The following is a 17,293-nucleotide window of genomic DNA, read 5'->3' on the forward strand; positions in this document are numbered from 1 at the left end:
CTGCACAGCATTCCCTTGCTCCCCTTGATGCTGCCAAAGTTCTTTCCCTTTGGGACAATATTGGGGGAAACAGTTGCCCAGGACAGAAACAATGAAAATCCTGTTCCGCTGCAATGGGGAAACATTCCTTTCCAACCACCCTGGCTGGAGTACTGCACACCTTTCACTGCCCCATCACTAAACTGGAATTAACAGCTCATTCTCTAAAACAACAGCGGGACCACAGAATTATTACAGTGCAGGAGGAGGCCATTCGACCCACTATGACCACACCTGTTCTATTGCCCTCTGCCAAACTCCTGCCTTGAGCCCATATCCCTGCACACCATTTCTATCCACAACAAGATTGTGCATTTACAATGTTTATGGACCATGAGCTTCTTGGGTGCCACCACGGAGATTTGCATACAAGTGGGTAATTTGGTCCACCAAGCTAATGTTACAATTCACTTACCTACCTTTGCTCCATATCTTTCAGTACTCTTATGCAACAAAAAAAATACCAACCTTTGTTGTGAAGTCTTCAACTGAGTTCTGTGACGAAGTTCTTCCCGAATTCACCCCGAATGACTCAAATTTAATTTTTAACATAATGCTCCCGTATTCTGGATTTCCCTCATCAATGGAAAGTGTCTCTCTATATAGCCTATCAAATATACAATTTTTAAGAACCTCAATCAGATCATCCTTCAACTTTCCAAGCCAAGAAATTGTAAGTGAATGAAATGCTTAAGTGTTACTCTGGTAAATTTGCACAGCACCAGTTCCAAAGCCAATATATTGTTCCTTGGCAACTGGCCCTGAACATTACTACTTCGGGCAGTGGACTAACCAAAGTCTTTTAATTGTGGCATAACTTCCACCCGTTTTTAATTCCAGCCATCTTGCAATGAAGGCCAGCGTTTGTCTTTGCTGATTCTCTTTGCTGATTTCCGTTCTTGTACCATCCCGCAGACTGGTTTGTAAAAGTTAGTTCCCGGTTTGAGGAAGTTAACACTTGTTCACTTTCCCAATGTTATCATTTCTACACAGAATCCAAGAAGGTGGAAAAAGATGTTGCTGAGGAGAAGCAGATTCTGGATGAAATGACGGACGTGATCAAACAGAGAGACAAACTGGTCCTCCTGCTGGAAGAGCAGGGACTGCAGGAGAAGGAAGAAGATCGAGATTTAGAAAGTTGGTTGGTGGCCAAGGGCTACAAATTCAACTGGTCATGAATAACTTGGCTATCAGACTCAGCAATAGATTCAATGGTTTATAAATGCACAGTCTGTACAAGAATTTTTCACTGGAAGTAATGCAATGTAGAAGGGACTGGTGGCTGGAGAGTACAGTTTTTGCCCATGTTGAACCAGGTGAGATTCACTGCCTGCTCTTCATCAAATCCAATTTGTTCTCCACTTTGAGTTGGAAATTACTGATTACAGAAAGGACTGGTTATGTCCCAGCTGGATATTTGTGTCCAATTCTAGATTTCATACTTTAGCAAGAACGTGAAGACTTTGAGGAAGGGTTGCAGAAGTGTATTATTATAATAATATCAGGGATGCGGATAGCCCGAAGAAACAGAGATTACTCTGAGAGCAGATAAATTTGTGGGGAGATGTAATAAAGGTGTTCAGAACTTTTCAACAGAGAAAACAATGGAAAACTCTTTTTACTGCCATTGCACACAGATGTGCATTAATCACCGAATAAACCAGTGGGAAAAAATAAGACTTATTTTAAAGTGGTGAATTGTTGTGATCTGGACCTTGCTGCCTGTAAGGATGGTGGAACTAGATTCAACTGAAACTTTCAAAAGGGAATTTGTAAAGTATCATACCTGCAAAGGAGAAAAATATTGCAGAGCTATTACCAAACCACAGAGTGAGAGTGGGACTAATTAAATAAACCTTTTCAAGGGAGCTGGCAGAAACATGATGTACCAAATAGTTCCCTTTTTTTCCATATAATTTCATGATGTTGATGGAGCTAGGTAAAAATTGAGCTCATTAATCATTAAGCAGTGTCTGACTTGACTGAAATACTCACCACTTCTGGATGGTCCTACTGTGAACCTCTTTGTTCATTAATTAGTAAAGCTGCTTGGGGTAATATTCTCACGTACAAATGTTTTGTGCGATGTTTTATAATGGGTTATTATATCTGGAAATTATCTTTTATCGTGGACCAATGGTTCACTGACCAAAGCTCAGTGGAGAGCTTGCTGTTAAGCTTTTTGCCAATCACAGCTTATGACCTCAAGTTGTAGTTGACAACTTGGCCTGTGCATTTTGTTCATGACTATGAGGCATCAGATTGGAATTGCTGTTTAAAGAATATCAGAATGTTTTAACACTAAACTGTACATGCACTGAATGTTGACTGGAATAAACATGATCACAACATCTGTGTAATATCCTGTTTTATTTCTGCATTTATATGGAATCACCTAAGGAGAAAAATCTTCTTGGCCATTATTAAAGGGAAATCTCTTCTTATTAAAAAGATGTGCATCCTATTGAATAGGCTGACAATCTTATTACAATTATGTAAAGCAGAGAAAGTACCATTCCATCAAGCAATCAACGCAAGTGTTTATGGTCCACAGGAGCATCTCTTCATCTCCTGCTTTGAATGCATCCTCAATTCTTTTTTCCCTGTGTTTTCCAGATTCCCTTTAAATGTTTATGTTTAATTGCCTGAAGCACACCATGTGACCATGAGACCCACATTCCCCGATTTCTCCTCTTTTTTTTGAGTTATTTATCCTGCTTAAAACTTGCAGTTTTGGATTCATAAAGGGATTGAGTTATATGTTCATTGGTCTCTCTGGCTGCCAGTTCCTGTCAATCTTTGATTTATCAGATAGTCTGGATGTGACCAAGTCAAAGTTGCCTGCAGCTCCTTTGACATCACTTCAAGGAAAACTGTATGCATAATCCACATTTACATCTCACATGGAACTGTATGGTTTTGCAGAGAACAAAGTTTGAGGCAAAATATTGTGAAGGTGACCCTTGAGAATAGGCTTTTATTTTTTATAGGGAGCAAACAAAGGGCTGTGGAAACTATGATGGCAGGACAACTAATTTACATTAAATTATATGATAAGTGTAGCACAGAAATAGGCCATTCAGCCCACTAGGTCAATTCCAGAGTTTATGTTTCCCAAGAACCCTGTCCCAACATTCTGCATCTCATCGTATCAACATATACTTAATCCTTTCTCTCTTATCATTGTCATCCTCTTAAATTCACCTATACCATTTATTTGCCTTATCTATCCCATGCTGTAATGAGTTCTCACCACTCACTCATTGATTCATTGTTGCTTATTCTGAGTGAATCTGCCAGGGCAGTACGGTGGCTCAGTGGTTAGCACTGCAGCCCCACAGCACCAGGGACCTGGTTTTGATTCCAGCCTCGGGTGACTGTCTGTGTGGAGTTTGCACATTCTCCCTGTGTCTGTGTGGGCTTCCTCCAGGTGCTCTGGTTTCCTCCCACAGTTCAAGGATGTGCAGGCTGGGTGGATTGGCCATGCTAAATTGCCTGTAGTGTTCAGGTATGTGTAGATTAGCTTGGTTATAGGGTAATGAGTCATTGTGGGATGCTCTGAGGGTCATTGTGGACTTATTGGGCTGAGGGGCCTGTTTCCACACCGTAGGGGTGTTCGATGATCAAATTATAACTCTAACTCTGGAATATTGTGATTTATTTTACTGCTGTTTCAGTGTCATTCTGTAATTATATCCTTTTGCTGTATGTTGATAGCTCAATCATTAGCCCCAGTTGTGAGGTAGCTCAACATTACTTACCTCTCATTTGACAGACAAGTCAGGAAAAAAAAACGCTAGAAGTGTTTTACTCAAACCTGAGAGCACACACTGGTGCAACAGATTCATTACCTGGTGGTAAATGTTAAATTAGTTTTTCCACATAACAAAACCTGTCCATTGAAGCATTACCTTCATTAATATTTCTATGGAACATTGTGTATAACCAGAGTTTAGCAGTTCTGCATAAATGTTACCCTGCATTGTCCACAATTATTTAACTGCACTCTACTGGAAAGACAAGAAATCAGATGAATCACCTCTAACGTTGAGTAAGTTCTTGAATGTCAAACCCAAATGTAAGCAGCAATCTCATTTATAAGAGATAATGGGAACTGCAGATGCTGGAGTATAGGTGGGTTTTGTGGCCTCCTATACATTGGGATCCACTGTAGCCATTGTGGCTTCCTCTACATTGGGGAAACCAAGCGGAGGCTTGGGGACTGCTTTGCAGAACACCTCCATTCGGTTCGCAATAAACAACTGTACCTCCCAGTCGCGAACCATTTTAACTCCCCCTCCCATTCCTAAGATGACATGTTCATCCTGGGCCTCCTGCAGTGCCACAATGATGCCACCCAAAGGCTGCAGGAACAGCAACTCATATTCCGCTTGGGAACCCTGCAGCCCTATGGTATCAATGTGGAATTCACAAGCTTCAAAATCTCCCCTTCCCCCACTGCATCCCGAAACCAGCCTAGCTCATCCCCGCCTCCCTAACCTGTTCTTCCTCTCAACTATCCCCTCCTCCCACCTCAAGCCGCACCTCCATTTCCCACCTACTAACCGCATCCCACCTCCTTGACCTGTCCATCCTCTCCGGACTGACCTTCCCCCTCCCTACTTGCCCACCTATACTCTCCTCTCCACCTATCTTCTCCTCTATCTATCTTTGGTCCGCCTCCCTCTCTCTCCCTATTTATTTCAGAACCCTCTCCCCATTCCCCTCTCTGATGAAGGGTCTAGGCCTGAAACGTCAGCTTTTGTGCTCCTGAGATGCTGCTTGGCCTGCTGTGTTCATCCAGCTTCACACTTTTTTGCCTAGCAATCTCATTTAGCTTATATCTGAATAGTTATTAAGGTTGTCAGCTGGGCTCAATTGGTAGCATTCTCTTTCCTAAGAGTTGAAAGGCTCAATGTTCACGCCACAGATTTAGGCCCATAATCAATGTTGACATTCCCCGTGCACTACTGAGGGTGTGCTATTCTAACAGAGATATTGAGTTTCAGATGAAATATTTTAAAAAGCCTCAATATTCCCTTTCAGGTGGATGTACAAGATTTCAAGGATACTAATTTGAAGAATAGGAGAAAGGGGGTTAATCTATTACCTTGATCAATAATTACTCCTCGGCCATCATCGATCATCTGATCATTTTCACATTTTTTTGTGGGATCTTGCACAGCACAAATTGGCTGCTCTGTTTCCTGTGTTACCATGGTGACTATGCTTCAAAAGTACCTACTTGACTGTGAAGTGCTTTAGGACTTTCTGAAGTCATGAAAATGTTCTATAGAACTGGGGGCAGGACCTCACCAGGCCATGAATGAAGTGGGCTATGGCAGAAAATCCTGGAAAATCATGTGAAGTGTCGAGTGAGGCCTATCTCAACATCAGGAGCAATTTTCCAACAGACTTCTTGCTATTGTGACAAGATTCTTGCTAGGTAGCAGGGATTATGGCTTATGATAATAAGATCTTAAGATGTAGGGGCAGAAGTAGGCCATTCAGCCCGTTGAGTCTTCCCTGCCATTCATTAAGGTCATGGCTGATCTGATAAACCCTAACCCACTTTCCTGCCTTTGGCTGGCATACAGAGGGAGTTCCAAAACTGAAAGGGGGCAACTTAATATATAAAGGAAGGAAACAATACAGCATGTGTGGGTAAGGAGTCATATGGGGGAGCGGGCATCATCAGTGTTGAACAGCACCCTGACTCCCATGGTGGGGCAGGGGGATCTCTGTGAACTACAAGACCCTGTAAGTTAACCTCATATGCCTGGGCAGAAAAGTGGCAGATGCACCATAGGATGGATGGCATGGGTGGGGACTCGAGGGGGTGTGAGACCAATGGGTTAGACTGTGAGGGGCACAGGGCACTAGATATTCATGTTTGTGTGTTGATGAGGCCGCGTCTGGGATTTACAGCCTAAGGAGCAGCCGCAATTGTCTCCCATCTTCCTGTTAAACACAAGTTCACCATGGAAATGAAACTGGCTGCAAGCGCTCCCAGAGTGGGAAGGGTAAATACTGCCATTTATGAGAGAACGGTCTTTTCAAAGACAAAACAAACACACCCCACAGTGAATCTGAAAGACATTTGCAAACTCAACATTCCTTGTGACCTTATGCAGTTACAAACTGTTTAGAGTCCAACTCCGGGGATTAGAGTGTATGTGTACCCTCTTTAACTCCTGGGGGCAGTGGCATTATCCCTGCCTTGAGCCAGGAGGCCCGGATTCAAGTCTCAGCTGCTCCAGAGGTGTGTAATACCATCTCTGAGCTTTAGAAAATAGTTTTATGTTACCCTCCTCAGCCTGGACTCCCACAAGATTATGGTGTTATGGACAGTGAAGAAGATTATCTCAGATGGCTCAATGGGCTGACGAGTAGCAGTTGGAGTTTAATTTAGATAAATGTGAGGTGTTGCATTTTGGTAAGACAAACCAGGGCAGGACTTATACAGATGATGGTAGGGCCCCTGGGGAGTGTTTCCAAACAAAGAGACCTTCGAGTTCAAGTGCATAGTTCCTTGAAAGTGGAATTGCAGGTAGTCAAGGGTGGTGAAGCAGGCATTGGGAATGCTCTCCTTTATTTGTCATAACATTTAGTATAGGAGTTGGAATGACATCTTGCGGCTGTACAGGACATTGGCAAAGGTCACTTTTGGAACACTGCTTGCAAGTCTGGTCACCATTCTCTTGGAAGGACGTTAAACTTGAGAAGGTGCAGAAAAGATTTACAGAAATATTCCCAAAACTGGAGGAAATGAGTTATAGGAAGAGGCTGAATAGGCTGGGGTTTTTTCCCCAGGAGCATTGGAGACTGAGAGATGACCTTATAAAGGTTTATAAAATCATAGGGGGTGTAGATAGGGTGAATAGCCAAGAGCTTTTACCTGGGGTTGTGGGGGAGGGGGAAGGACAGCGGGGAGTGGTGGAGACCAAAATTAGAAGGCATACGTTTAAGGTGAGAGGGGAAAGATTTAAAAGGACCTGAGGGATACTTTTTCACCCATAGGATTGTGCATGCATGGAACGAGCTGCCAGAGGAGGTGGTAGAGTCGGGTACAATTCCAACTTATAAAAGGCATCTGGATGGGTTTATGAGTAGGAAGGGTTTAGAGGGATATGCATCAACTGCTGGCAAATTGGCCTAGGTCAGATTGGAATGTCTGGTTGGCATGGAGGAGCTGGACTGAAGGGTCTGTTCCCGACTGTCCCACTCTATAAGACTGAAGCTGGCAGACATGGTGAGAGGAGAGCTTGAGGATCCTTTATGTGATGCCTTCTCTGGCTGTGTGCCTACTGGCGCTACACTTTCTCTTTGTGAGGAAGGGCACCTGGAGTGAGAACAAGGTTCCCCATCCTCCTGTCACCTTGCCATTCATACTGGGCACCAATGGCTGTGGTGAAGAAGTACAGGCCAGTTGTGTATCCAGCAGACTCTGAGTCTATGCTGGGCCTGACCTTACCAGAGCAGCCACAGAGCTGTCCATGGAGGCTGTCAGATGATCCCAGACCTGAGGTAGCCTGGTCCCCATGGTGTTATTGGATCCCTGCAGCTGTTGTGCTGTGGTATCCATTGCCTCCCATAAACCTGCCAGCTGCTCCACTGTTGCTTGTGCTTTTTGACAAAGTCTCTCATTGCTGACACCATAGTGTTCTCTCTGGCCTGGGGCTAAATAGTTGCCTGGGCTTTGCAGTCCTGCAACTACCAGTGACTTGGGGCCTTTCTTCCTGAGAGTGGCAGTGATGAGTTCACTAGTGGGTACCCCTGACTCTAATTTAGATAACATGCCCAGCGAGGGGTCAGTATCTGATCTGGGAGAAGGTGCATGAAGCAGCCTAGCCAGTTCTTTCTCTGAGACATCTGTGCTCTCTTCCTCAGAGTTGCTGAAGGCAATGCCATGCAGGGAGGTCCCCTAGACCACAGCTAACATGGACTTAACACTGGTACCCGCAAGACACGAATAAGAGAGTGTCACGATCAAGGTTATAAATTGTGGTAGGTATAAAAGACATTGACAGGAGGGTTAATGTGAGAGTTGCTCTACAATGAGTGATGATTCTTAACATGATGGACTCTACATCTCTGTGGAACCTGTCCCAGTCCTATCCTGCAAAGCTGAAAATCCTACCCTCCTGGTGGTTGAGGAGATAAATGTCGGGTATCATGCAACTCACCTGGCCCTCTCAGTCTATTAAGGACCCTTTACTCCTGCAATGAGAGAGGCGGAGGGACTGAGCGAGATGGCATTGGGTGGCACAGCTGCTAATGCTGGACTGGTGGGGCGTCGGGGTTGGGCGATGTGGTGAGGTGTCCAGAGTGAGAGAGCTGGCAATGTGGGACCTGCAGGGTCTGTAGTCTAGGGATATTGGGGTGGAGGAATGTGAGAGAAGAAGATGTTGCATGCTACATTCAGAATGTAAGCATGAGGCTTGTTGTGAGGTGGGTGTTGCAGCAGAGACAGAGCGAATGTGATGTAGCAGAAAGATGATGGCAATTACTGTGGGAACGGAGAATATCATTGACCTTCATCCTGCGTTGCTGTGTGTTCCTCTGAATCATGGGGAGAATCAGATACAGGAGCAGATTTAGGCCATTGAGCCCATTGAGTCTGCTGTGCCAATCATTCATTGCTGATACGTTTCTCAAACCCATTCCCCTGCCTTGTCCCTGTAACCCTTGATCCCATTACCAATCAAGAACCTATCTACCTGTATAAAAATACATTCAATGACCTGGCCTCTACAGTCTGCTGTGGCAATGAGTTCTATAGATTCAGTACCCTCTGGCTGAAGAAATTCCTTCTTATCTGAGTTCTAAAGGGTCATCCCTTCATTCTGAGGCTGTGCCCTCAGGTCCTAAGCTCTCTTGCTACTGGAAACATTTTCTCTATGCCCACTCTATCCAGGCCTCTCAGTATTCTGTAAATTTCAATAAGAGCACCCCCTCATCCATTGACTACCGATCCAAATTCCTCAACCACTCCTCATATGGCAAGCCCTTCATTCCCGGGATCATTCTTGTAAACCTCTTCTGGACTCCCTCCAGCACATCCTTCCTTAGATATGGGGCCCAGAACTGCTCACAATATTCCAGATGTGGCCCCACTAGACCATTATATACTCTCAGCAGTACATTCTGACTCTTGTATTCTAGTCCTCTTGAAGCGAATGCTAACATTGCATTTGCCTTCCAAACTGCTAACTGAACCAGTATGTTAACCTTGCAAGAATCCTGAGCTAGGACTTCTAAGTCCTTTTGTGCATCAGATTTCTGAAGCCTTCCCTCATTTCGTAAATATGCTATGCTTCTATTCTTCCTACCAAAGTGCATGACCTCACACTTTCCCACACTGTATTCCATCTGCCATTTATTTGCCCACTCTCCTAGCCTGTCCATGTCCTTTTGCTGCCTCACCACCTCTTCAGCACTGTCTGTCCCTCCACCAAGCTTTGTGTCATCTCCAAACTTAGCAACAATGTTCTCAGACTACATTGATCCTGGTGATGACCTCAGATCAAGCTGGCAGAGTCTGGTGGTGTGATCACATCTGGCAATCTTGGGGAAAGAGGATGTCCCCTCTTGTATAGAATTCATCAACCATGACCTCAAAGTCCCTGTCAGACACTACGTCCACTAAATTGTGTACAGCTTCCAGAATGCCAGTGTTTATCCACGTGCACAACAGCCTTTTAAAAATGGCACTTATGCCAGGGATAGCTGGCAATATTAAGAACTGGGGTAGTGTGATGGGTCAATGAGTGGTACTGCTGCCTCACAATGCCAGGGACCTGGGTTTGACTCCAACCTCAGGTGACCGTGTGGAGTTTACACATCCTCCCCATGTGTCTGTGTGGGCTTCCTCCGGGTGCTCCACCTTTCTCCCACAGTCCAAAGATCTGCAGGCTAGGTGGATTGGCCATGGTAAATGTGGGATAATGTGGATAGGGTAGTGGGGTTGGTTTGGGTCAGATATGCTTCAGACATGCTGGGCTGAATGGCCTCTTTCTGCACTGTGTGGATTTTATGATTCTGGTTACAGTAAGTGGGAGAATTTGGATAGCATCAGATGAGCGGGCATACTATGGGTTCAGGATCAGTAGTTAATGAAGCAGTTTGGGATGGTTGTGTGTGAAAACTCTCCAAAATTAGAGAAACACTCCAAATGGAAAGGCCCTGGGGAAAATTGATGCACAGAGAGATCTGGGTGTTCAGGTCCATTGTACCCTGAAGGTGGCAACGCAGGTCGATAGATGGGTCAAGAAGGCATATGGCATGCTTTCATTCATTGGATAGGGCATTCAGTTCAAGAGTTGGCAGGTCATTTTACAATTGTATAGGACTTTGGATCGACCACATTTGGAATACTGTGTACAGTTCTGGTTGCCACATTACCAAAAGGATGTGGATTCTTTGGAGAGGGTGCAGAGGAGGTTCACCAGGATGTTGCCTGGTATGGAGGGTGCTAGCTATGAAGAGAGGTTGAGTAGATCAGGATTATTTACATTAGGAAGATGGAGATTGAGGGGGAACCTGATTGAGGTCTTTAAAATCGTGAGAGGTATAGACAGGATGGATAGCAAGAAGCTTTTGCCCAGAGTGGGGGACTCAATTACTAAGGGTCATGATTTCAAGGTGAGATGGGAAAAGTTTAAGGGAGATATGTGTGGAAATTTCTTTATGCAGAGGGTGGTTGGTGCCCGGAATGCATAGCCAGCAGAGGTGGTAGGGTCAGGGACGATAGCATCATTTAAGATGTATCTAGGCAGATATGCAAATGGGCAGGGAGCACTCGGATGCAGATCAATGGAAGATAGGCAACAGGTTTAGATAGAGGATCTGGACCAGCGCAGGCTTGGAGGGCCGAAGGGATTATTCCTGTGCTAGAGTTTTCTTTCCTCTTTGTTCTTGATATTCAGCAAAACTGACATTTCACTGAAACACTGTTAGATTCAGCCCTAAGTGTCTTTCTCTCTTTCATTGGGTAAGGGGCATTGTCGAAGTGAGGTCAGGTCCTGTGACATAAAGTTTGGATAGGATTGACAGTCCTGAAAAACATGTGGACCACATGAAAGCTGCAACCTCACAAACGGGACAGGAGCAAACCGTACCCTCAGAACAACTAGAAAGGCTGTTGCAACCCATGCGTTCTCTCCCTCTTCAAACATCAAAGAAACCTTGGAGTCTGAGATAGACATAGCAGATGTCACAGCCTCGATGCGTTTACCACCTGAAGAACAGGATTAATCTCCTCCGAGGTGCTCCAGGTGCAAGAGACAGATTATAGTCTGGAACGTGCTGCCCATATCCAAGGCTGCGTCAGAGAAATTAGACCCAGTGCAAAAACATCCCTGCAGAGGTTACAAGAAAAGGAACAATCCTAAATCCCCAGACTTAGATGGGGAGGGATGTAGTGATTGTCATGAGGTCAACCAGGTGGACCTCATAGAATATTGTTCGCTGATTGGGGCTGTTAACTTTGTCCAATCAGGGAGCCCTGGCTGACAGATATAAACAGGAGTGTCAGCAGCTCTGCTCATTTTGTGAGCTAGCTCTGAGGAATTTAGACTGGTGTCAAGTATTGTGCATATGTAAATGAGGAGTGACTTAGTGACAGGACACTGATCTCTGGAGTTATTTCACTTTCCTTTCTTTATCCTAACCTCTGAGGATGAATATCTGAACATTTTTTCCTTAGTCAGGTTTCTCCTGCAGTGACAAACTTCAGCCTCCACCAAATGATGGTGATACCTTGTCAGTGATACTGTGCCACTCTATTGAGGTAAATGTTCATCATCAAATAAGCTCAGGCATTGAGCTGTCACTGCATGGGTGTTAGCAGCCTACAGCTTATGGGATCTAAAGGTTTGGCTGAGGATCTCCAGATCCAATTGAGTTAGCCCAAAGGTGAATAGTAGAATAACCAAGAGTTACTGGTTTGTCCACTGTTTGCCCTGATTTTTGGGGTTATGCTGAATATCTACTAACTTAAGTATCATCTTTTATGATGCTGATGATTAATCATCCTCCTCCAATCCTCACTCCCATTTGAGGTCATAGGTCAAAGCAGACCACTTGCTGCTGAACAAAGATGATGGCTGTAAATAATATCAAAAAACAGTCTATTTGCCTAGACTGCAGTTTGCATGGTGGCCTTCTTCACCAGACACTTGTGTGTAATCCAAGCCAATACTTGCAATGCTGTATTGAGGCAGTCCTGCACTGTTGGACAGACTATCCACTTGTCCCCTCAATTGAATGTAAATTATCTGTTGCTTTTTTTTGATTTAATACCATGGGAGTTCTTTCCATTTCTTTCCCCCCACCCAGTATGCTGTTGTCAACTAACCTTCTAAAACCAGATGATCTGGCCATTACTGTATTTTTGTGTGTGGGGTCTTGCTTGTGCAATATGGCTGCTGTGCTTCAGTAGTTCTTCAAAACTTGACAAGTACTTAACTTGTTGGGTAGTGTTTTGGAACATTGGAAATTGTGAAAAGTGACAAATGCAAGTTGTTCTTTCACATTGCTTTCAATCACAATTGCTACAGTGAACGTGGACACTGCCCAGTCCATTATGTCTGCATCAACTCTCCAAAACAGCATTGTGACTTAATGCCATTTTAAAACATTGCACATTGTTTCTATTCTTCTAATGCTCTTTTGAATGCCTTGCTTGAACGTCACTCCTTTGCACTTTCAGGCTCTGCATTCCAGGTTCATCTTTCTCACCATAGCTTAAAGTTCCAAACCTTTTTGAATCTTCCACGCAGTTTTTAATCCTTAATGTCTTTTGCTTGGTACACCTGCTCTTCCTGTTTAATGTCTCGATGCCTTTTCTCTCTGATTACACCCTGGTCCTTGCCTACCTCCTTCTGGGCTTCCCCCTCATGTCAGCGGATCGAGCATATTGTTTCTGGATTCTGCTTCATGGCTCAACATCAAATTTTGTTTTATTGTCTTAATTCTTCTCTTGACCCTGTTCCACATTCCATCCTCTCTCTCCAGATCGCAGCCTCTGTTTATTTACTGATTTGAGATCCTTTTGTTTGAGGTTTACTGAGATGTTTCCTCAAAAAATTATGGCTTTCACAATCTCTCGTGTGGTTTTAGCTGTGGTGCAGCAAGTCCTGACTGAGTCAGAATGTCATGAATTCAAGTCCCACTCTAGATGCTTCAGCACAATGACCAGCCTGATATAACTGTGCAGTTATGCGGTGAAGTGATGGCCTTATAGTATTGTTGCTGGACTGTTAATCCAGTGAGCCAGGTATGTTCTGGGAACTTGGTTTCAAATTCTGCCACAGCAGATGGTGGAATTTGAATTCAACTGAAACAAAGCTAGAATTAAAGGTCTTTTGACCATGAAACAATTATTGGGGTGGGGGGTGAAATAAACCATCTGGTTGATGGTTATCCTTCCCCAAAGGATAATTAATCTACTGTTGATTGCAGGGGGAAAACCCATCTGGTTCACTAATTCCTTTTTGGGAAGGAAACCCCTTTTTACCTACATGGGGCTCCAGACCCACACCAATGTGGTTGACTCTTAACTGACCTCTGGGAATTGGCATTAAGAAAATGTACTAAGGAGCACTGAACTGTCTACACTTCAAAACTTTAGCTGTCAAGCTCTTTGAGCTATTATGAAGGTTACTCTCGAAATCCAAACCTTTCTTTCCAAATGCTTGCCCACCAATCAACTATCGTCACGTCGCGGGCTCCCACAAACAGCAGCCAGTGACCGAGATGAAATGGTTTGATGTTCGCTGATGAGGGGGTAAACATTGGCCCTAGGTGAATGAAAACTGTAACCCAGCGACAATACTGCGGCTTCCTAACTGCTGCCTCGCCGAGCACATGTTGCTAATGACAAAACCCCCTTCACTTTGGTTTTCGAAGCTGCTGCCTACCACATTTTCGTTTGAAAATAAAAGCTCCCCTTTGTTGATGCAGGGCTTTGAGATAAAATCTGCTTTAGCAACTTTTGTTAGGGGAGTGTGTCAATTGTAATGACAGAAATGGCGATGATATGACTATTTGTTTTTGATTTTTGTTCTTTCGGGCCAGTCTGAGAAGAAGCTGGGCTGAGAGTTTCACGCAGAGCAGAGATTTCAGTGGGAGTGGTAGGAGAGACACAGGCGCAGTCTCGCCCTGCAGCGTTGTGTTTAGATTCTCGCTGCCTCATAGCCCTGGAATTCAGGACTCGCCGAGAATTCTGTTTCCGTCCAGGGTTTTTTTTATCCCCCCTTTCCTCTCTCTCGGCTAAAGGTGTAGCGCGTACCCATCAGTCTGCACAAACATTCGTCCCCGCTGATCCGGACAAATGGCCAGTTCACCCCAGAAATCCCCATCCATCCCGAAGTCCCCCGTCCCGAAATCCCCCGGCTCCAGGAAAGAGGATTCCTTCCTGGGTAAACTTGGAGGAACTTTAGCCAGAAGAAAAAAGGCCAAAGAAGGTAATTCTTTCTTCTTTGTTTTTAGAAAAAAAACTTGTTTCATGTAAATTGTTCACGAACGTCCTGAAAATGTTGCCTATTTACTTGAAAGAGAAGTTTGCAACAAGTTTCGAAAACTTTTGCAATTTCAGCTGAAAGTGTTCAACTTGGTTTTGCTTTGTGGCTAACGTAACAGCTTCTAAGGCTGCAATGTGAGTGATTTACTCCCTTCATTAAATACTTCATTGTTTTGCAGCCTAAAAGTGGATTTTTGTTTTGTGGAGTTCACAGTTAAGTTCTGGGCTGGGTGTAGCTGGGCGTCCTGTGGAATGTTTTCCGGTTCAGACTCATTTGGTTGGCAATATAAGTTCTGCGGTTGAACTCGAAAGCATTTTCCGAACACCACCCACCCCCCTCTCGTTATCTCTCTGTGCATTGCACAGTTATTGATCAAACACCAAGGTTAAGACCGCAACTCAGGCGGGAGCTGCTTATCTGCACCTTACAGGGGGCAGGTATGCAGGAGTAAGCTGGATTCCTGTCTGCAGGGAAACCACGCCATGTAACAAAACCAAACCCTAGAGCAATAGAATTTCCACTGGCAATATTACACAGCTGTTGTTATCGTGAATGAAAGAATAATGTGTATTTTTTAAATTTTGAATCTTGACTATCTACATTTGTTGTCGGAAATTTAAAAGACAGTACAGGAAAGCCATTCAACCCCTTTTAAGGCTGTTGAAATCATGTTACAACTGCACAAGACATTGGTAGGGCTACATTTGGAGTACTGCCTACAGTTCTGGTCGCCCTGCTGGAAAGGGTGCAAGCATTTTTTTAAAAGGATGTGACCGATACGGAAGGTTTGACTTACAAGGAGAGGCTGAGTAGGCTGGCTCTGTTTTCTGAGCACCCTTAGAGGCTGAGGGGTGACCTTGTAGAGGTTCATAAAATCACGAGAGGCCTAGATAAGGTGAATAGCCGAGGTCTTTATCCCCAGGTTAGGGGGGGAAAATTAATAGGGACCAGGGGGGCAGCTTTTTCCACACAGGGGGTAGTGCATATATGGAATGAGCTGCTAGAGGAAGTGGTAGAGATGGGTACAATTAGAACATTCAAAAAACATTTGAACAGCTATGTGCATAGGAAAGATTTAGAGGCATACAAGCCAAACAGGGGCAAATGGGACTAGTTCAATTCAGGAAACCTCATCAGCATGGCTGAGTTGGGCCAAAGGGCCTGTTTCAAGGCTGTATGAGCCTATGATTCTAATTGGAGTATGGCTGATCCCACATGCTTAAGTGGAGAAGACTTGTGTGTTAAGTAGTGGTAACTTGAGCCAAATGACTGCTTTTTGCCCTGTGTACTTGCTGTAATTCTTCAATTCCATTAGTCTGTCTTCCTGTCCATGTTCTACCTTTGTGTGAGTTCTCTTCTGCTCAGGATTTGGGTATACTTGACTTTGTACTGAATCCATACAGACCAGGGTGCACAGCATGATCTGCTGTGCCCACTGTTTACACGGCTGGTATGTTAATTGGCACTTCAAGCGGTCGTGCCTCGGCTCAAAAATTCAACAAGTAGAAATATAGTTGGGCTGCGCTGAGAGCGTGTTTCTCACAATACTGTTGTTGTTGTTTGACTGCTGCACAAGTTATGCAAGACCTTTATGAAACCCTGCTTGGGCCCATCCTGGGCTCAATCCGTAATTGTTTGAGAGAGGTAAGTGGTTATAATTTTGGGGGGTCACCACTCTGCATCAAACATGGCTGAACAGAAACCTAACCCACTCTTTACTGCCTACATTTGATTACCAACCTACATGACCATGTCACAAATGGTGTTTCAATGGTCAACAAGGTCAATGGTGGATGTTAACTCTGAGCTTATGGCTCAGACAGATATCACCAACTGACATATAACGCCCTGTCCTCAGCTGGTGTATTGTGCCCAGTTCTGGAAAATGATGTCCAAGCCGTTGAGAAGATGCAAAGAAGATTTTATGGAAATAATGCAAGTGATGAGATATTTGTTTTCATCTTTAAGATAGAGGTCTGGAGAGTAGGTGAACAGGAGACTTGGTAGAGATTTTCAAAATCAGGAATTTGATAGGGTGCATTTCCTCTTGTAGGAGGGTCAGTAGCTTGGGGACACAAAAACATTAAACATGGTTCAGAGATAATAGGAACTCCAGATGCTGGAGAATCCGCGATAACAAGGTGTGGAGCTGGATGAACACAGCAGGCCAAGCAGCATCAGAGGAGCAAGAAAGCTGATGTTTCGGGCATAGACCCTTCATCAAAAAAACGGGTTTCATTTGGAATGCATTGCCTGAATGGGAAGTGGAAGCAGATTTAATAGTAACTTTGTAAAGGTGGTTGAGTATTCAGTTAAATGGAAAAGCTCTCAAATCTGTGGGGAAATAGTGAGGTGTTGGGGGAGGGAACTATTTGTGTAGCTCTTTGTGACACCACAGAATAGACTAAATGATTGTGCTCTCAAGTTGCAAGGTTCAGTGATTCTTAATCTTGCATATTTCAGCCTGTTGTAGAGATGAATCCCTCTTGCAGAATTAAATCCTGATGTCCGCAGAGGTTTGTTCTTGATCATTCTTTAAATGTCATTTTTACCAGAGAAGGGAGGGGCTAGGTGGCAATTCAAGCTGAAAACATTTTGTAGGATTTTCACTCAGACCTCTCAGTTACCTGTTTGGACAAATGAGTAAGAGACATAGAATCATAGAATCCTTAGAGTGTGGAAACAGGCCCTTTGTCCCAACATGTCCATGCTAACTCTCACAGCATCCC

General features: G+C 44.2%; 2 protein-coding genes across 3 annotated transcripts in view; both read left to right on the plus strand.

Annotated features, from left to right (window-relative positions):
- The window catches only part of mical2a (microtubule associated monooxygenase, calponin and LIM domain containing 2a), a 274,841-nt gene extending 272,475 nt beyond the window's left edge, over positions 1-2,366 (plus strand). For both annotated transcript variants that reach the window (XM_059652085.1, XM_059652084.1), the window contains one exon: positions 1,033-2,366. In XM_059652085.1, the coding sequence (XP_059508068.1) occupies positions 1,033-1,217 (185 nt within the window). In that variant the 3' untranslated portion in view covers positions 1,218-2,366. The remainder of the gene's footprint in view (positions 1-1,032) is intronic.
- An 11,554-nt stretch (positions 2,367-13,920) lies between these two features.
- parvaa (parvin, alpha a) overlaps positions 13,921-17,293 on the plus strand; it is a 99,327-nt gene continuing 95,954 nt past the window's right edge. The window contains exon 1 of the mRNA XM_048545593.2: positions 13,921-14,507. Within this exon, the coding sequence (XP_048401550.1) occupies positions 14,375-14,507 (133 nt within the window). The 5' untranslated portion in view covers positions 13,921-14,374. The remainder of the gene's footprint in view (positions 14,508-17,293) is intronic.

This window comes from Stegostoma tigrinum, chromosome 17 (genome assembly GCF_030684315.1).
Source record: "Stegostoma tigrinum isolate sSteTig4 chromosome 17, sSteTig4.hap1, whole genome shotgun sequence".
NCBI classification, from domain to species: domain Eukaryota; kingdom Metazoa; phylum Chordata; class Chondrichthyes; order Orectolobiformes; family Stegostomatidae; genus Stegostoma; species Stegostoma tigrinum.